At 41.0% G+C, this 20,796-nt stretch overlaps 1 protein-coding gene across 2 annotated transcripts in view; it reads left to right on the top strand.

Annotated features, from left to right (window-relative positions):
- The first annotated feature begins 36 nt into the window (after positions 1–36).
- mtus1a (microtubule associated tumor suppressor 1a) overlaps positions 37–20,796 on the top strand; it is a 30,200-nt gene continuing 9,440 nt past the window's right edge. Inside the window, exons 1-7 of one of the 2 annotated variants that reach the window (XM_053323306.1) lie at positions 37–139; positions 5,298–7,369; positions 7,460–7,694; positions 8,971–9,210; positions 11,348–11,440; positions 11,971–12,078; positions 17,577–17,794. In XM_053323306.1, the coding sequence (XP_053179281.1) occupies positions 5,402–7,369; positions 7,460–7,694; positions 8,971–9,210; positions 11,348–11,440; positions 11,971–12,078; positions 17,577–17,794 (2,862 nt within the window). In that variant the 5' untranslated portion in view covers positions 37–139; positions 5,298–5,401. Of the gene's footprint in view, positions 140–2,673; positions 3,131–5,297; positions 7,370–7,459; positions 7,695–8,970; positions 9,211–11,347; positions 11,441–11,970; positions 12,079–17,576; positions 17,795–20,796 lie in introns of those variants that run through there. The other variant, XM_053323305.1, reaches the window with a different exon arrangement.

Below are 20,796 nucleotides of genomic sequence, written 5' to 3'. Positions count from 1 at the left end.
ATTGCATTAAGAGCCCGGCTGGCTCAGGTCAGGTCAGATCAGGAGGCTGTGAAACACTGAGGGGGAAAAAAACACCAGGTGAATTCTGCAACTCGTTAGTAACGCGCGCTCCTGTCGGACCTGCGCGCTCCCGTGACAGGTACGTGATTTCAGTTAAGTGTTGATTTAGGAGATAAACGTTAAATTAATGCTTTGCTACAATTTACTCCATGTCTTAATTGTCCGACCGGTGGTAAGGTAGTCTTATCTATTCTCTCCGACACTAACTAACTTATTAAATAGTTTTGTACCTCAAAGTTGTCCTCCCTGTCAGCATGAATGAACTTTATCGTTCTTGTTTGTTTGATAGCTAACGTTAGCCAATATTTTAGCTTGTGTTGGACTTTCGACCGCTGAAATTCATGGTTGAGGCCTCACTTAGTGTTAACTTCAGTGGCAGTGATTCAAAATCACTTGCTAATAATTAACTGGAGTTTATTAACATACTAGTGTATTCCCTAATATTTTACAGGGTCTGTACGTATTATCTGTAACGCTAGTGTAAACCATTTATGGACTTGAAAGAAAGAGCATTTTCCTTGCTATTTGTAGCAGCATCCTATGTTTACTCCTGTTCTAATTATAGAGCTAACTGGCTGCAAGAGGCCTCACATGGAGATAATCCGTCAATCAGGTGCAAGGGGCCATTTGTTTTGATCAGAAATGTGTGGTACAAATGACCCCATGTGTTAGAGGAGAAGGGGACAAATAAACACAGCACGATTCATTCACGCTATTTTCCGTCCTCTTAAACTACACACACCTTTATGTGACTGTGAACTCTGTTTCATCTGCTTGCCAAATTAATATGGCTGTGCTCATTGTGATATGAATTGTACTATCTGATTTTGTTTTGGTAAACAGGGACACCTTATTAAACAATACTACAAAGTACAACACCTCAAACACTTCCCTCAAAAGATAGTATATAGTTTAATAACATGTGAATATTAAATATTTTAGATACATAATTCATGTTGTCTACCTCCTGACACATTGCAGTTCATCCTGAGATACGTTTGCACAGCTTCTGATACACCTGACATGCCTGTTTCTTACTAGATGGCCACCACTTTGTCTTGAACACTTTTTTGTAATTTCTTACAGTCCATACTGAGTAATATTCTGCGTGTTGAAAGGACAGTGCCATGCCATTGTAACCAGGCTCATTGGTGTGGTTTTGTATCCTTGTGCTCTACAGAGGACAGCCTTGTCTCTGTGGTATGTTGGCTGGAATCCCCCAGCTTGACCTGCTGCCCCACTGCAGTGTGGAGCAGCTCTGTGCCTGGGCGTTTGATGGCTATCCCCGCTACCCATAACAGCCCACTGTGCAATATGTTCAGTCACCCGTGCAAAGGCAAGAAAAAGCCAGCCTGAGGCTGTCTGTGTGGTGCCTGAGGGGCTTCAGAAAAGAGTGGCATTGTGCTGTTGATCTCACGCTGAGTTTAATCTTTATTATGCAATTTGAAGGCAGAAAGTTGCATTGAATTACTCTAAAATTCAACAGAGGTCATTTGTGAGACCCCATGAAAAACAAATTGACCTTTTTGATTATTAATCTGAGCCAGATGCAACATTTGAGCCAGCCGAATAGGGATGGGCTGTTGGGATTCTGAAATGACGAGCAGATATAAAATTACCTTCAGGTTCATAGCATTCAGGGTGGGTAATGTTTAGTTGGCTCCGGTAAGATTCTTGGACTGGAGAGTATAGAAGCTCTTTTTTGATTTCTGACAGTGGACACATTCATGTTAACACACATTAAACCTGAGATTGCTATAACTATAAAGTCACTAAATTACACATTTTACAGGATATAAATCATCCTTCTTTTTTTAAAATTTAGGAGGTGACATGCATGCTCTATACCATGATTTACATCTTGTCTCCAGTCAAGATTAGACTATAGTTCCCAGGGTCGTGGCCTTGTATAGATTAAGCAGAAATAGCACGGGTCTTAGGGGTCTTAGACTCTGGTGTCAAACCACTGCTGTAGTGTTTGGATCAAGTGTCAGGCTGTTTGTGTACACCATGACGACATGTCATCAGCCAGTGACGTTGTCAGCGGAGGACTTTAGAGAACTTATCAGCTATTAAGACACTAATGTGTCCTGTTATTGCATATTGCTAATATTTTGATTGATATTGCAACTGCGATATTATTCTTATATTTATTACCATTTAAATTGAAAAACGTTTTTAAAAATTATATTATGATTTTTGAGGGCTCTGTACCTTCAGTCAATATAATGTGTTGGCCTGGACATCTCTGCAATATTTACACACATTTCTTCTTTTTTCTCGATATAAAAATTACAGTAAGCCATATTACAGTTTCAATCAACTGTTCAGCTGTAATTCAAATTTCTGGTTGGTTTCATTTCAAACTGTCAAAGTGCGACGCTCTCCTGCACCGAGGCCTCCCCTCATTCTGCCCCCCTTTTCACTTATCCCACACTAAAAAGCCGTCTGATCCATTCCCTCATAAAAGAGGGACTTTGGCTGCTTAGCAACCATGAATGCCAACTCAGCCTGGTAGGCTGTGGCCACTCCCCCCGACCCCTTGCACAGGGTTCAGCAGAGATAAGGTAACATGTTGATTTCTTCGTTTGTTCCCTCTGTAAAGTTTGGGAGTGGAGCTGAGCGCTGTCCTGAGCTGGACCTTGACGTGCCTGCAGCGGGGGAGCCGAGTCACTGCTGATCCACTGCTGCAGTAGGCCTGCTGAATGAAGTCACGTTACCTCATTGAGAGGGGAGGGCAAAAAAAGAGAGAGAGGGAGAGAGAGAAGCTAACACCAGTGCAGGGGGGCACCCTCGTCCACTGTGAACACGAGGAGATAGGAGTGTTGGGACGGGTGCTGTTGATGTGTGGTTGAAGCAGTCACACAACATCACTGTCCGCTCAGTCGGCTGGATTTAGTGCTTTGTAAGGAAAGTAGTAATGGGATTGTCTCTACGAGGGTCAAAATGAGCCAAGTGAACCTGCAAAAACTGAATGATCTGTGGAGGCGTTCACTTCTTCACTGCAAATCACTGAAAGAAGAGGACAAGTATGGATGTTTGCACTAGTTGATCCTTTTTTTTGTCAAAGGTAATTAATACTTTAAATTGTCTTTTTCCTTCAGTGGTGTTTCTTTCTGTTGGTTGGTTCAGCGTCTTGTAGCTTGAATGTCATGCTTTATTTTTCCATAAACATTGTCAGGTCATGATTTGTCTCAGGTGTGGGCGCACTTTACATAACACACACACACACACACACACACACACTGAGTCCAGTAATCACTGCTCTGCATCGCTATTTATGTGGAAATATACTGCAGCGGCCTCAGAGGGGCAGTTCTTACCAAAGTTCAATGTCCACAGCAGTGAGCCAAGCCCATATATTATATTTGAGTGTCCAGATTGCTTTGCACAGTAGAGTAACGTGTGTTGTTTCTCTGCCTCTTAAACAAACAGTGTTATTCATTCAGATTTGGACTGTCCGTCATGTTGACAGAAGCAGAGCTGCTTTGATATTTCTACTCTGTATTTCTCTCAAAAGTAAGACTGATTTTAATTTTAACATCTGGTAACTATTGTGGCATATTTCTATTTTTCAATATATGGGTCTTTATTTAGAAATATTTTTTGTCTGGGAAGTTTTGTTTTAAATGTATCAAACAATTCATTTTATAATAGACTCAATGATTGACTCAAGGATTCTCTGTTGGTCTCTGGTTTGAAGGGAAACTCGATACATTTGTATGTCATTTGTACATTTTGTTAAAAATTATATGTGCTTGTGAAAATAGTTGTGAAGGTGTCTGATCATTTGGCTATAAGGAAATAAAACTAGTGAATGCAGTTATAGATTTGTGACCTGCAGCTAGCTTTAGTGCTGCCATCATTGTAGTGACTGCAGGTGTGTTTGGGTCTTTAAATAGTTTGTCACATCACTCACTTTATTTATTCGACACCCAAACTATTCACACCTGCTGGATTATCTTTTGAAATTTCTACAAAAGTAACTTATAATTAAACACAGACAAGCTAAAGGGCAAGCAGGTAGCCATTAAAGACTGGAAACATATTTTTAGGGTGGAATTATCTGAAAACCAAGAGAAACCCTGGAGCTCAGATTTTTTTCGTAAAGTGACATGTTTCCTGATATTTGGTACAGCCTCACTAATCCTGCCCTTCTTTTAAACTTTATCTCCGACAATCAAGAGTTGTGTTGGTTTCCACTTCTTCATTGTGGTCACACCTGGGCCAGATGAAGCTATTGTATAAAGCATTTCTCTATAGAAACACGTTTAGATTAAGGAGTGTCCCGTTTACTTTAAGTGTAACATGTTCTTAACTGCATCAGGTTGTCTTGAGCCTCCATAGTGGAGCATTTTCAGTCAGTAGGTGACTTGATATCTTTCTGTCTGTTGGTGTGCACCACAATGCTGCTTTTGTTGTAGTGTCTGGCAGGCTCGGCCATCCAGTCAGCTCGAATAAACACAACAATACACAACAAAGCAGTTAAGATTGCCGTCTGTGTCTAATTTCACAGTAGAAATATGGCTCCATGTTTGGATCCCTCCTCACATTTAAGCTTGTGTGAAACAATGATTCAGCAGCAACAACAACAGCTGCTAAGTGTATCTCATAAGAAAAAGTAGCCTGTTTAACTTCACAGGTGGTTTATCGTAAGATACTGAGTCCACTGAAACTCATAGGAGTATGAGATATAGATAGTTAATAATTACTAACATGATATTAACCAGTCTATTCAAACATCTTGAACCACATAACACAACCAGGAAATGAATTACAGACTATTCCTTAAGCATGATCCTAATGGCTTTTGCATTTTTCATTGAACTAAGTCATAAATAATTTGAGAATCCAGGTACTGTTACAATGGTCAGTGGGTTCAGTGTTTTACCAGGGAAAGCCTTCCTGGAATTCTATTATTTTACACCCCCTAACACTCCCTTCTGTGGTAATGTGCTTTATATTCTTAAAGATAAGAGTGAGATCAGTTAATCAAATTTAATTGACCTTAATTAAAACATAAAGTTAGTTTACCATTCTTCCCTACAGGAAAAAACATCTATCAGTAATATTTCCCCAACCAATATACTCAATGTAAGAAAAGTGGAGCATCTGGGCATTAACATATGGCTCACATTACGATGTTCTTGCTAACATTATGTGAAATTACAAATATTTCGACATATATTGTGTTGTAGAATGATCATAACAGTTCAACCTTTTCCCTCTCTTCACAGTTATCGATGCCCGATCAACCAATTTGATGGATTACAGCACTGCCAACCAACTGTGAGTTTATTTATTACTACAGAAGCAGGAAAAAAGCTTTCTGAATTCTTAAATGTTTAGTAAGACATTTAACATGTCTACTGAGAATCACATTGAGACGGCCGTTCGTCTGCCGCACAGAGGCTTGCAGCTGGGCCTCTCTCCTGAGAGCCAATACAGCGACTCGTCTCTGAGCCCGTCACCTGACTCCCCCAGTAGTATTTCCATCCTGAGTGAGAGAGAAGCCAGCAGCTCCCCTGACGATAACATGCTGGAGTTCTGCCTCAGCGCAGCCTCTCCTGTGGATAACCCTCAGGACACAGTCTTACTGCAGGATAACTTGTTGTGTGGTGTGAGCATGAACCTCAACCAAACTTTTATCACCACACCTGTGAATGACAGCATGAATTTCTGGAATGAAAACTTGAGTCTGAGGAGCAGTCAAGAGACCACATCAGAGCAGTGCCAACCTTTTAGTAAGAACGCAGAGTGTGGAAGTAGCAGTGTGGTGACATCTCCAGACTCTGCGGGGAGGGACAGCCGGCTGAGCTCACGTGAAACGTCCCGTAGAGGGTCTGTGGAGAATGACTGCTGCTCTATCACCTCTGGGAGAATGGCGATGACGACCAACAGTTTTTGGCTGGCAGACCAGTCCCTTGTGGTGTTCTCTTCCCTGGAAGAATCTATCTCTCCAGCTGCAGTACATCCAGTGTTGCCTGCTGAATCTGACTTGGTGTCACCCACTCTGCCGGACGTGTGCGAAAAATCCACAGAATTAGTCATCAAGGACAACCTAGGCCACCCGTGTCTTGGCATGACTTTCACTGAGACAGAAAGCTGGGAGCTGCCCCCTGAGGAAAATGATATGGAAACATCCAACTTTCTAGTGCTGCCAAGTGAGAAAGAAGGAGGTATGCTGATGACCTTTACATGTGAAGCGTCTCCTACAGATGCTGAAAAGGAGGTGCAATTTGCTAGTGCTGAAGGCAAGACCTTTGCGTCCACTCTGTCAGCTCTACAAGACATTGGTAGGGATGTTAATACTTCAACACCAATACAAAACATTGGGAACAAGATACCCAGCCTCCCCTCCCTTTCAGAGTCCCCCTTCACTGGAAACGAGGACAGCTCAGGACTCCACTCTGCTAAACAGCAGCAAATCTCTGCCACTCCTACAAAACGTCAGGTTGCAGGTCTGCTGCCTTCAGCCAGTGGAGGGAAAAAAATGGAAATTAAAAAGTTTCCCAAGACAGACTTCAGCAATGTAAAGTCTAAAATAGTGACAAGAAATGTGCATCAAATGGCTTCACAGCATAAAACACCACAAGATAATCACTCAGCAAAACACACTGAAGTACATAGAGGAGCATCTGTCAGGATCAGTCCAGCTAAGGTGAGGAGCAGCTCTACAGTTGCTTCTGCCAACTCTAAAATGCTCAATGATGCTCAGAGACGGATGAATAAAGGGGCTGCACACATGTGCGAGACAATGAAACAGTCATCTGGCCACACCTCAGGGGATGAACTGAATAACAGGAGAGGATCCACTACTGATCACCCTTCACTTGCAAACACACATGCTTCAGCTGTCGAGTGCAGTAACGCCAGCTCTGAAACCGAGCAGGCAGCCTCAAGTCAACCAGCCCAGCATGCTGGCAATGAGACCTTCTGCTTCTCACCTTTAGAAAAATCCCCCGACAGAGGTGGCCAAGCAGATCCCAGACCAACTCCAAAGAAAGGCGTGTCAAAGAAAATTGAGGTCAAGTCAGGCTCCGCTTTAGGTCAAGACAAGCTTCCTGGATTCAAGACACGGCCTCGCCACTCATCAGAGAGTTTATCATTGTCCATGTCACCCAAGTTGCAGAGACTGACTCAAAGACTCTCAATAAGCGTTACCAATCCCAAAGATGACATCCACCTGGGCCAGACCAAACCAGGAAGCCTGACCTGCTCTCCCCAGAATAAACAGGCCAGACAGGCAAAGGCCACAAAGGGACTTGCTGAAAACTCTAATAGAGGGGTCAAGAGGATCAGCCTGGTGGTGAGTACGAACATCAAAAATTCAGCAACAATTAATTTCTTTTTTCATGGGGGGCTAATATTCATGTTGTGCTTTCTGCTCTCTTCGCAGGTAGAGTCCAGAAAAGCAACAGCCCCAGGAACCTCATGCAATGAGAGTAAGAGCAGATTTCTATTACAGCCATCCCCTAGACAAACAAGAGGAACACCACCGTCACAACCTCCAGCTTTTAGTCCCAGATCAGCCACTCAGTCAACCAGGCAGAGACAAGCAACCGTGGGGAGAGATGAATGCAGGATCTCCAGAGCTGTAGGCACACCACAGGCCAAGCACAAGAGTGCTACAGGTATGACTACTAATCTTTGTTTGACAGTGTTGAATACACAAATTTGTCATCCATTGAAAAGTTTGGTTTCTTCTTGAACTGGAGTATCTGCAGATTGATTCTATACAAGATATGTTATGTACCACTAAATTTAGGCAGGGTTCTTCTTGATCATCTGTTCTATGAAGGGGAAAGTTGACCTGTGACTAAGCGTTGACCCAGTCAATACACTGATAAGCTGTATGACATGGCTTTGACTAAGCAGCCATTTCCTGTGCTGTGTAGACAGACAGGATTGTGCTATAGTTCACTCTAACTCTTTGTGTCAACTAAACAACCACAGAATAGAAGTCGACTCAAACTGGACTTGAGGGATCATTTGGGATTGACAGCAGGACTACATGGTTTTGGGGGGGCGGGGGCTGTGCCAGCTGTGGCTGATGGCTGCAAAATTCTTCAAATTAACACGGCCATATTATTGTAAAACATTTTTATATTGAAAAATGGCAGATGTAAAGCATTGTCAGCAAATTTCATTTGCATTATGAAACACTGTACACTGGAGTTATTCAGGCAGTAGTTTGGCAGACTCTCCACCAGAGGGCGACATTGAGACAGTTCCTCTGTTTGCTCTATGCTCTTCCTCCTGTTTAGCTCAGCTCTGTTCCACAGGATCAGATACAGATGTCACCTCCGGTTTCTTGTCCTGTTCCTTGGGGATAAACGGCTCACTCTCCGCCCTGCTGCTCTTCATATTAAGAGGAATCCCTGGGAAGGAAGGGGACTCTTCCTCTGATGGGAAGCCATCTGTATGAGTGAAAAAACAGGGGAAGGAAAGGGAGGTTTTGAGCTCGCCAAAACTATTAAAGTGAGAACACAGTGTTTTCAAACGAGCTCCCTGAGCACAGTAAAAGCAAAAGCAGTAACATCATCATGCTCCGACTACAGGCACATACCAGAGGGATATATCATTTAACATTTTTATTGTTTCAAATTTGACATGTTTTCTGTAGTCAGAAAGATAGGTGAGTTTTATATGATTTCTGTATTAAACATGATTGTAGCACAAAGTAGGTAAGCTTTCAAGAATCTGTTTTATTAAGTCGTTTTTCAAGGTTTTACTGTTGGAAAAATGTCTCTTAAATATTTCCATGAAAAAGACTCATACTGTTTTGAGAAACTGATTGGCTGGTTTGTCAGGCCCTGTGTAACAATGAAATTAGTATTGCACCCCCCAGCTCAGGTTGTACTCATGCTGCTCATCTCTAATGTTAATTTCTATTTCATTGCATACTAGGCAGTCAGAAGGCTGAGACAACAGGAGAGCCCTCTCTAGGAACTGGAACTGCTTCAACAGCAAGTATTAAGCCCCAACTGAATGGATCCCGACCTCTACAGAATCCCACTCGTGCCTCTTTTATGGGCCATCCCCCTACTTCTGCTTCTAGACTAACACGCAAGACCCTGGGGCCATCCAGGAGCCTTACTGGGGCAAGTGTTCACAGTGAGCAGAGTGAAGGTGCTGTCAGTACACCAGGTGAGTCATACTGCATATATGCAAGTGCAAAATGGTGTCAATCAGTTTTATGTAGGTTGTTTTCCAGGGTCAGGCCTGGAAAACAACTTTTTAAGGACACATCTGAACATTGAGGGGAGGGGCTTCGGCTCTAAATGGTGACCCACTTCACTGCTGGGCTTGGGTGGAAATCTCCCCGTGGGCAAATCTTTGTCAGATTAAATACCTCCACATCTGCTGAGATACAGAAGCTTGAAATCTTAAACACAAATGGGAAATTTTTCAGATTTCTCAATTTTAAGTTCCTTCTGAACTCTGATCTCTGATAAAAGTCAGAATAAATTAGCTGAGCTCCAACAAATGTGTGTTGCCGCCAAGCTTTGAATGGTTCTAATGGGAACTTTGTAATGGTATTCATCTTCTGACTGGTGTATTGTGTTAAAGGGAAGGAGCCCTTTTCCTCTCAGCATCTTCAACAGCATGCAGGTCTGTGATTGGCTGAGAGGACCTATTTTCCAAAGTGGGGACCCCCCCCTCTTGTGTGGTTGTCATGGCAATGGTTTCTGTTCCAGTCTAGTTCACACACAGGGTTGCCCGAGTGTTGGCAGACAGGCATATTACAACTGATGTCGTTTGAGGTGAATGAAAGGAGAGAGCCACATTCCCTTTTTTATCTTTCTTTTTTTAATAAAAAGAGATGGCTGCTTACACAGGACTTCGAAGTTGCACTTGGACTGAATTTCCAGCTCATGTTTTCACCAACTCCTCTTTAGTGGCACAAGGCAGCGCGGGATCTAACTGTGATCTCACCCTTTTAACATGCCTGCTCATTGGATCCTATCGCTTTTGTATCATCCCTTTGTTGGCTGCATTTAATGGAACAGATAGAAAGCTTTGGAGAAGTAAGTGAGACTGGAAGTTGAATGGAAACTTGGGTATCCACGGTGAAGCATTTAATTTAAAAAAGCCTCTGGAAAATCTAATCAGCTCAGTGCAGCAAAAATAAACATTAGTTTAGTTTTACATGCTAGTCATTCATTCAAGGTCATTCATGTTTATTAATTGCATTCTGTTTGCTACATTGTCATTTTTGACATGATGGTCAGATTAACATCTTTTGTTAATGTCATTATTAAAATAGCAAAGAATACTCCATACTCTATAGTAAAATGCTTAGTTTTTGATATGCATGGAAACACAGTTTGAGGAGACACAAAAAGGGAATTTTATGCTAAAAGACTAACTTTGGAAGATATCCACTTAATAAGACTAACTCAGATATCTGAAGCTTCATATTAGGACTTCTGCATGTACTTTTGCTCAAAAGAGGACTGGATTTTGTCCTCCATCACTTGCATTGAAAACACGTTATGGTCATTTAATGGCAGTATGAACAGGAGGAATGATTACAGCAAGAAAACACCTTTCAATGTTCACATGGGCACCTGACTATAATTTAAAACAGATTGTGAATCTGACCTTTTTAAAAGACAGGTTCACAATTTTTCAAGTCTGTCTTAAAATTGAAGGAGGTTGTCCTTGTTGTTATCATTCCTCCTGTTCATACTGTGTTTGTAATGTAAGTGATAAGGGACAAAAACCACAGTGTGTCCACACAGTCATTCAAGTTGATCTGAAGCTTATAAGTCTTCTGCAGTCATATCAAGTGGATATCTGACACATTTACAGACTTTGTAGCATCAAATTCCTTCTTTGTGTTTCCCTGTTGAGCTGTGGTGGAAGTATAGTAATAAAAAGAGGGACTTTGGCACTAAAAAGACTGTAACGTTGAAACATAGAAGACTTGATTTCACTCATTTGGATGCCTGAAGCTTTATAGTCACTTCACATAAACTTTCAAATACATTTTGGCTCATAGTGAGGACCATTTGCATTCATTGAAAGTGCATATTGAATGATCTTCTAATGGTCAGTATGAACAGGAGAAATTATTTTAGCAAGAAAATCTTTTTTAAATGGGCATAAATATGGGAAATTGACTATTGTTTTAAAACAGACTTGGAAACATTGTGAACCTGTCCTTTAACATGACCTTACGAATCACAAGTGGTAAGCGACTGTATGAGATCAGTGGTAATGACAGCAGTAATGTATTGAAAGCAGAATCTTACCCAGAACGTCTTTACTTGTCCAACAGTTTCAGGAGGAACTGCACATAAACAAACTCCATTCAAAACTACTGCGCTGAAAGCAAAATTCACCACAACCTCGGGGAAAATCACTGGACCAAGTGAGATCACACCTGCACACACACACACTAAATTTTAAACTTGATGTTTTAATTTGTTTCCCTACTTAATTTTTGTCACCCAGCCTGCCTTTGATCACATTGCCCTTTGCAAACTCCCATTTGTAGAGTAACTCTGAGTGATCAAATAGATTTTTGCATCTTTTATCAAATCCTCATACTATGGTAGGGAAATGGCTCTGTTAAATCTGACTCGAGTGGAAAGTGATTAAAACCTCCCTCAGCACTCAACCACAAAATAAGCTATTGTCACTTCCTAATGTTGCCTCTATTGTGTTCTAACCACACGTGATTAGACCTGTTTGATCTTGATTAAATTAAATTACTTTATCTCTGTCAGCAAGTCGAACAGTATCTTTGATCAGTTCCCCCCCGATTAGGTTGTAACTTAAAAGCTCTCTGCAGTTCATCAGTTGTGGTCAGTTTCCAGTGTTCCTGTCACAGCATGGGCCAGATTAACTCCAACTTCTTGTCTCACCTGAATCTTCTGCTTGTAACATCTTTGCCCACAGCATGCAAGCCTGCAGCTTCTACCAGCAAAGGACCTTCAAATTTTACAGTCACTCCACTGAGAAGGACGGCTTCTGCAAGACTTGCTCGTGTAACATCAAGTGGACCTGGTAATATGTTTCTCTCTTTTCACTGATAACTTAACTGTTGATAAACTATCATTTGAGTGCCCCTCCAGTCAATATATAGATGTTTGAGCTTCATTGTGCAGAGTGATGCGTGTGCAGTTTGACTCTAGAAGGCTGTCTTCCCTTTAATCTGCTGAAAGTGGAAAGTTTCTCTGTGCTCATCTTAAGGGGTTTATAGTCACGAAAATTATTTGTGACATCACAACTACTTTGGAGCCAATTATAGTCTAGTATACAACTTACAGAAATGTGATGTGGAAACCTGAAGCCTCTAGTGCACAAACACTGAGGATGGAGTTCACAGTGAAGTAGAAAGCAACTTGAATCCAGCAGTTCAACATTAGAAAATACAAATATTTACATATTAATAGACTGTATTTTTAATGAGGGAAATAAGTCATTTTAAGGAGATCATTTTTGTGGAATAACGACATATTTTGTATGTCCTCAAACATGTCTAGAGCAGATTAAGTAAATAAGATGTAGACCAGCAGGATCAAATTATGGTATCTGCGGAGTTTCTGTGCGTCTTGCGAAAATGAATACACTACCTCTGTATGTGACCTCTGTTTTTTATTGACTTTTGTTGCTCTCTGCTGTTCACATATAATGACTGATCCATATTTTATTACAGTATAATTACAGGCCAGTATCTAGATGAAAAATATTACAGCCAGCACATTTTTTTGAGTCTTGGATTATAAATGGTTCACAGTCAAAGCTGAGGACAGAGACTTGTGTCAGCCAGGCTGTTTTCAGCTCAGCTCATGACACAAAACCTTGCCAACAGCAGCATGTCATCTCCTGTCATCCCGCTGCTGGTGACACATGGGCAAAGGGAGTAAATGAGGGGAAGTGCAGGGGGGGGGGGACTACACGAAATTCCCATTGGTTGCAGTAGTGTTGTTTTCCCCTCCCACTCCTCTCTCTCCCACTCCACCCCCTCCCCCTCTCCTCTCCTCTCATCCTAGCATCCTGGCTCTGTTACAGCACCGCCATCATCACGCTTGGAGATGCTGCTGCCTTGCTCTGCTGTGATAGATTTGTGTTGTTGCTGTTGGTGAATGGCTGAAGCTTGGCTTTACCAAGAGGATTAAAGGATTTTTATTTTTTTTTAACTTTTTTTTTCTGCCCCTATCACATCTATCAGGCTGTGCCACAAAACACTGGCCAGCCTTTAAACCTGTCTCTATCTTTGAGTTGGGAGACCTGCCATGCTAAACTGCGTGCTTTCACTTTTTTCAAGGCTGTCTCAGCAGTGTCACTGTTACTGTTTTTTATTGATTTACTTACTTTCGGCGAGTGCATTTGACCGCTGCTGTCACCTGAGGCATGATACACTGAGACACACCATGGCGTGTGGTTCATAGCCAGAGTCAAGCCTCTACATCTGGACACTGTTTTTTAATTTCTTTTTCTAGTAAATGTGGCCATCTTTGGTTTTTTGAGCGATGTTATGGTCTCCGAAGCTCTCCCTGTCGAACATCCACGTGCGTCTGACAGCCAAGGGTTTACTCCGAAACATTCAGCTGCTGTCAGGATACAGGAAAAACACTGTGGTTTTCCAAGCAGGTTTGTTATTTCAGTGTAAAATATTCCCACTGACAATGTTTTTGGGGTCTTTGTGCTATATTACTGAAGCAAGGCCTGTCAGTGTTCGCCTCTCGTGTAAACCTGAGCTGTTACTGTAGATGTTTCTATTTTTAGTTTGGTTATTTACAAGTCAGCGAGCAGGAGGTTCAACTTTCATTTACCTACCTCAGTCACCAAATTGTGTGACCCTGCGCAGAAATGTTTAAGGATACAAACCCTAAATTCAGAAACTGTTTTATTAGAGAAAACATCAGAACTGTTTGTTTCAAAATCATATTGACATTTTAGAATGAGGGGCACACGTTTGATAGGCCAGCTTCTTTATTTGACTCTGTGTCAAAACACACTTGGTCCTGTTTACGGGGGGAATGCCAGGGCTCTTGTTTCACCCTGAGATGAAACCAGCTTATTTTGGTCCTCGGCCTCTAGTTGAAGTGATGAAGACCTTGTTGTGGTTGTTGAACAGCACTTTGGGAATATAGAAACTTGAAGTGGTTCCAACAAAATTTAGCACATTCCTCTCCTGTTTTTGAAAGATTAGGGTCAAATATGGTAGCTTAGATTTACTGTTGCAAGTGTTTTTATAATCATCAAAAGGACATTATCTTTTAGTTGTTTAAATAAAAGACTGTATCATTAATTTAGTTTAAAAAATAATAGACACAAATTTAATGTCCCATGCATCACTTAGTTACAAGACTCATTTATTTTAGACAAGTGGTCCAGTGAGTGTTACACTGAGAATTATTGTCTGCTATTGTGTCAACAAAGCACTTAAACAAGTGCCTGATTGTGATGTGTCTCCTCACCCATCATGATTTGTACTATAGGGTGATGTCTCCTTACACCAGCAGAGCTCTGTGTCAAAATCACTCAGTATTTGATGTGAAGGGTGCTGGCTGGATTGGCACTAAATATTTATTGAATCCTTGAAGGAAGAGGAAATGAGCTGTACTGCTGCTGCAGTTTAGTATGTCCACATACTGTAACTGTAACTGTTCAGACAGTTTGATCAAAATAGCTGCAGCCTCTCTGTTGCCATTGAACAGCAGTTGAACGTAGAGACAGCTTACAGTCTTATGTAAAAGGAAATTAATTAGGAAAGTGCAGATTTGTATGTTTATTCAACACAAAAGCCAAATTCCAGTTAAAATGAGATCATAAATCCAGATGTTTGCTCATATCTGTGTAGCCCTCATATGATATGAATGACTGAGTGAAGCAAATCCAATACTCTCCCTATTAGCCTGATTATAATACTTAATTGCCATTTTATATTATTTACAATTTTAAACGTTGAAAAAAGCTGAGATGGGGCATGGATTGACATGTCTGTACTAGCCTTCTTCTTGGACCATTTTGAATTATTCAAATAGGTGAAAACATGAATTTTTAAAGTTCAGCAAATCTGTTGCATAATATCAACCTCTGGTCTTGGACACAAGCACGCGAATAGCTGGGAAAACACACATGGGAATATTTCTTCCTGCTAGTTCTTCTTTATTTGGACATGTTAAAAGTGGCATCAGTGAACGCAGCCATGATCCCCAAATGTTGTCCTTTTAAAGGCATGAAAAGGACAAACAGCAGTAAATACATTTTGTTTCAAGTGTAAAAAAAACCCTACATACTGCTTATTAACACCTACTAAACCGAATACTAGGATATTGGTTATATCATCACACAAATGTGATATTCCCACAGTGTGTTAAACCTCCACTCAGTTGTGCCAGTGGGCTTTATGCTGTATGCAGGTATGTTTGTGGTACAGAGCATGATGGCTGTGACACAGCTGGAGATGGTCTCTTACTGCTTTTTGCAAAACCAGCAGAGGGCATCCAGGTTCAAAGAAACCCCTTTTTAACATTTAATGAACTGCAGCATCATCAAAATGATGGAAAGCTGAGCAGCACAGCTCAACTGTGTGTTTTGGATCTTTAAGAAAAATGTTTTCTATTTTGACATTCATGTTTTCACACATTGAAATTGTAAGCACTACATTGCTGCGGTCAAAGCTTGAGAATATACTTGTATGTAATTAGTGAAAGTCACCAAATGAAAGCATTAGAGGTGCCAAACTTCTTACATAAGTGTGTTTTGTTTTGTTCTTTGTACTGTTCATCCATGTGCAGAACAATATTGTTTGTCTTAAAGGCGGAGCCCGTCAGAGCAGTTTAACTTGGCTGTGAAACACAGAAAGGCCATTAGAAACTAGCTTTCTGGTGAACTGCACACCCAGATACAAAGCTGTATAAACGCAAGTTAGTCTATGCGACAATGCAGTATATAATAATTCAGCAGTGTTGGATCTGGCTTTTATTATCTAATTCTCTCATAAAAAGGTGCTGATTTTACTGCCTTGATTCCTCACTTTGCCTTTTCAATTTGTTCCCTTGTCACAACAGTGTAGGAGCAGCTGTGGCTCATAGGTAGAGTGGGTGGTCTGCTAATCGGAAGATCAGCTGTTCCATCTCTGTCTCCTCCAGTCCACATGTTGAAGTGTCTTTGGGCAGCCCAAATTGCCCCTGAGGGCTGTGCCATGATTGTATATGAATGAGCAGGTTGGCACCTTGCATGGCTGCCTCTCTGAATGGGTGAATACTGGCAAGCAGTATAAAGTGCTTTGAGTGGTTGGAGGACTACAAAGCTACAAAGGAGCTATATAAATATGGTCCATTTACCATGTTCCCTCTGTTGTCCCAGCCAGTGTGAAGTGTTGATATTCTCTCAACATTATTATGTTGCAGTGATCCAGAGAGCTGTATGCTCAGCAGCTCCAGGATCAGTGAAAACACCTCCTCTTTGTTTTAATACCTACACTTGTAGAAACTGTGGAGTCTTATTTTGAAAATAAACAAGTATATGTTGCACTGTTTTGCTCAGAAAGACATCTGTGTCCCACAGATCCATGCAGGAGTTAATGTGGTATGTTATGATGCTCTCAGATGATACTCTGCTTAGTGTGTCTAAATTTAACCTGAATATGCTCCAGGTTTTTTTGTGCTCCATAAAGGACATAAATATAAAGTCTTCATTGGCTGAATTGATGCCTGCAAAGTATGAAGGCAGCTGCAGCTTTAAAGTAGACCTATCTTCAGGTTTTATTGGTATGAATTTACTATATAAATATTTTTTCTTATTCAGCTTGATTGGTTCTAGCTGCTGTCATTGAAAACACTATGTTGACAATGTGAGTGCAGCAGACAGCGCTGAGTGTTCCCACAGGCCGCTGGTGGTACTGTATTATATTCCACTCGTTAATGCTGGTATTCCTGATATTTCTCAGGCCGTACTCATTGCCATGTTACATAACACTCACTACACAGTCTCCCCATAGAGAAAGTGTTCTTATACATTAGAACATGTTTTATATATGTCAAATGTCAATAATGTTTTTCATTATGAAGTAGTTGTCTGTGGTAGTGAGGTGTGTTTCTATTCTGACTTTATAGTGTGAGTGGCAGAGTAAACAAAGTGCCCTTCATTAGTGGGATTGATGGCTGTTATACGGGGGTGATGTATTTATAAAGCTGATGTAAATCAAAACTACACAGCCTTGTTAAACCAAGCTGTCCTTGGTGACCAGTGTCTGCAGAGCACTGGATTGAATTAGGGTATGGAAAACTAATCGCATTCAGAGGATCCATTTTTGTGTCTGGGCTGTCTGTGGAGCAGCACTGGGAATCATCAGTGTAGCTGATTGGATAGAACAGTTGCGGACCACAGAACCAGCCAGGGCTTTGACACCGGAGCTTGCTGCATCTATGACCCTGACGTGAGTTGCATGTGGGTGGGTAGCGCTGCTGTCAGACCAACTGCAGCGGTTATGGAAGGTGGTGTGATGATGATCAACGTTGTCACAACGCTCAACACATGTTCTTTCACAGTGGACAAGAACAAACCCAAGGCCAACTCCTGCCAGCAACATCAGCAGCAGCAAGCATCACAACCAAACCAGAGTAATGGACCTCCGGATGTGGTACCAGCGGGTGGCGCAGAGAGTAAAAGAAAGGACCAGAGTATCCAGAAGCTCAGGGAACTCCTCGCAGCCAGTAACTGCAGATTTGAGGCATTCATCGTCGTCTTGCAGCACGCTCTGGCTGAGGTATGAACATTTAATTTATGATGAAACTATTTTCCTTGCAAGTTCTCTAACAAATATCGTAAAGGGAGGAACTAATGAAACATATTGCACTATTACTTCATCTTGCTGCCCTGTCGTCCACCTTCTTCAGAGAGGTATAGCAACTCCTTTTAATGACAAAGACTTACTGCTGTCAATGATCAGACTTTCAGCCTCATTCAGGCATTTTGCGCATTGAACCACAAATTAATTTGTGCTGTTCACTTTATAATACATCTGGGAATCATATTCTGATTCACAGCACAATATTATCACGATATGTTGCACAGTATGATGAATGCATCATAATAAAGGAAATGCTTACTCTTAATTCACATCTGTATATCAGACCTATTAGACAACACCATACCTTTCTAACTACAGATGTAACTATATACAAATAATAAAATAGAAACACATTTTGTTACATAATTTTATAAAAAGATTTAACAGTGTGCGAGACAGTACTTATTTTAGCTTTACGATCACATTGAAAAACATCTGGCAAACACAGAAATGCCAACAGAGTTCAACAGTAGTTAATAAGTTGAAGAAAGATGCTCATGATCTACACACAAAAAGTCAGAATGTATGTGACAATGATTACCTTGGATTATAACTACAAGTGTTGTAACATCAGATCCTGTGTGTTGATGCATGTACAAGGAAACCAAAATGGCATTTCTATTTACAGCAGCAGCATGGTGAGTGATTGTAATGCTATGAGGGACTACACACACGCAGTTGTACTTGGAAGTCGGCCAACACAAAACAGTCTTGTTGTTGTTGTCATCCCCCGAACAAAGAGATATTCAGCTCAGTTTAAGGCTGCAGTTTTGCACAGTTTAGTTAGATAGCATGCTGAATCCTAAAACTATAGCTACAAAACACACTACATTTTTCTATTGTACTGAGCTGCACTTCATGGTTATTCAGGTAGGTGAGCAAGTGCTTTTTAAAAAATATGTATGTTCAAGCTTACTGTTTGTTTTGGATCTGTTTTTAGAGCAGTGCCATGTGATTGGTTTCCAGGAACTGGATGCCCCAAAGGATTATTATTCCCACAGTGCATTTCAAACAGGCTTATCCTATCAGCTACCCTCTGCTCGACCCCCAACCATCGTACTCCCCTCATTTAGTTGTGGTTAAAGCAACATTAGGATGTGGCGCTTGTACTCCAAATATCTTTACATCAGAAGGCCTTCTGTGCAGCCTCATTAGTGAATTATAACATTAAATTAGATTGGCTTAATGCATTCTGCTCAGCCGCTCCATCATCCTGTTGAGCATAAAATGTCACAAGCTTTTTCAGTCACTCTGGTTCTCTGGTTCAGAAATGTCCTTGTGTAATATTTTCACACCCTATGTGTTGTTGATTTAATGTAAAGATTTAGATGATGCATTTCAGTTGTTTAACTCAATAATTTTCTTAGACATACAAAGATATTTACCGGCTCCCATGAAATGTTATGGCTCTGCCTTATCTCCTAGCATTACACCATTCACTCCCCCAGGTCCTAACTTCATGACTACAGTAATTGTTGATGCTTTTATCTTGAGGATTCCTCTTATTATGTAGGTCCTCTTTTTCTTTCAGTTGTAACATGTATGAGTAATCCTATGAGCGAAAAGCTTCAATCTGCTCTGAACACTCCACACATTTCCAACAGTTTTTATACTTTCAAACCAATCTCATGTCAACTTGTGACAGATTTCTTTATACATCTATCTGCGCCATGAACAGTGTGTGAGTTCACTACAGTATCTCACCAACATTATGGCATCTTTACATTGTTTCGAGCCATGACTCAAGTCGAGCCAGCACACTGTGAGCATTTTTCCATTACACAGCACTGCAAAGTAAAACAAGTAGTTTACCTGTTGGAGTTGTGTTGGTTGTGTGCAGCTCTTCAGCAAACATTCTAGCTGTTTCTGCTGTTTCTTATTCCTCCCTGCATTATTTCTAACTGATCCGCTGAACACAGATCTCCAAGTATCTCCAAATCTTGTCGTGTTGACCAGTAACAAGCTAAACTAGACTGGATTATATCATAACAAATACTAATAATGGTTACAATGCTGTTGTTGAGAAGGAGACAGGATTCTCATAATTCTCATTTAACGAGGATACAGAGCTAGTGGAGACTACATTTGGATGTAAAGTAAATGTAAATACTCTCAATAAAGTTACAGTTCATTTGTGTACCAAAAAACAACAAGTAAGTTTCCCTGCTTTTAGACATTTATCAGCAGTGGTCGCACCCTTTCACAAGATAAAATACTTGTTAGGTATTGTATTAATGATATGTGTAAAGTAGTGAGTTGAGGGTTATTTCCTGTGTTTCCCAAGTTAGGAAATTAGTTTTATTTTATCAGGGAGAGTCCAGATTCGGTAGTATAGGCGCAGACTTTTCCTCTAGACTCTACTGGGAACTTTCCATCAGTCTTTCTTCTTTTGCAATGACTCCTCTGGAACTTATCTGAGATTGCTGCTACCAAGACCCCTGACACACCGTCACAGAGTGTGGACAGCATATCCACTATGTGCATGCTTGTACTGTGTATGTTTTTTTCATATAACCAGCATTAATCGCTTCATTCTTCATCCAGTTTAGTATCCGTGTATCTACCTGGGTGGTGCAGAGAAAAGAGTCACTCCACCACACCTACAGTCTTCAATCCGAGCGTCCCATCGCACATAAGTAGCTGTAGTGTGGAAAGTTGGTGAATGATCATATACTTTTCTGTAGTAACAACTCCTGCTGGTTGTTAAGGCCACCTCTGCAAAGGAGGGTTGGATCCTGTAGTATTTACATGTTCCTGGTGAAGCTTATTGCTGCCAAGTTGAACATGGCTGACAAATCCCATCAGTACATTCTAAACACCTTTTAACAAGCTGATAATTTTTTTTAAAGTTGTACTACATATCACCAAGTGTCAAAGTGAAATGAAAAGGGATGCTTAACTCCTACTGTTATGCAGCA

This window comes from Scomber japonicus, chromosome 8 (assembly GCF_027409825.1).
Source record: "Scomber japonicus isolate fScoJap1 chromosome 8, fScoJap1.pri, whole genome shotgun sequence".
Taxonomy (NCBI): domain Eukaryota; kingdom Metazoa; phylum Chordata; class Actinopteri; order Scombriformes; family Scombridae; genus Scomber; species Scomber japonicus.
Note: the sequence above shows the minus strand (reverse complement) of the source record. Positions and strands in the feature narration are given on the sequence as shown.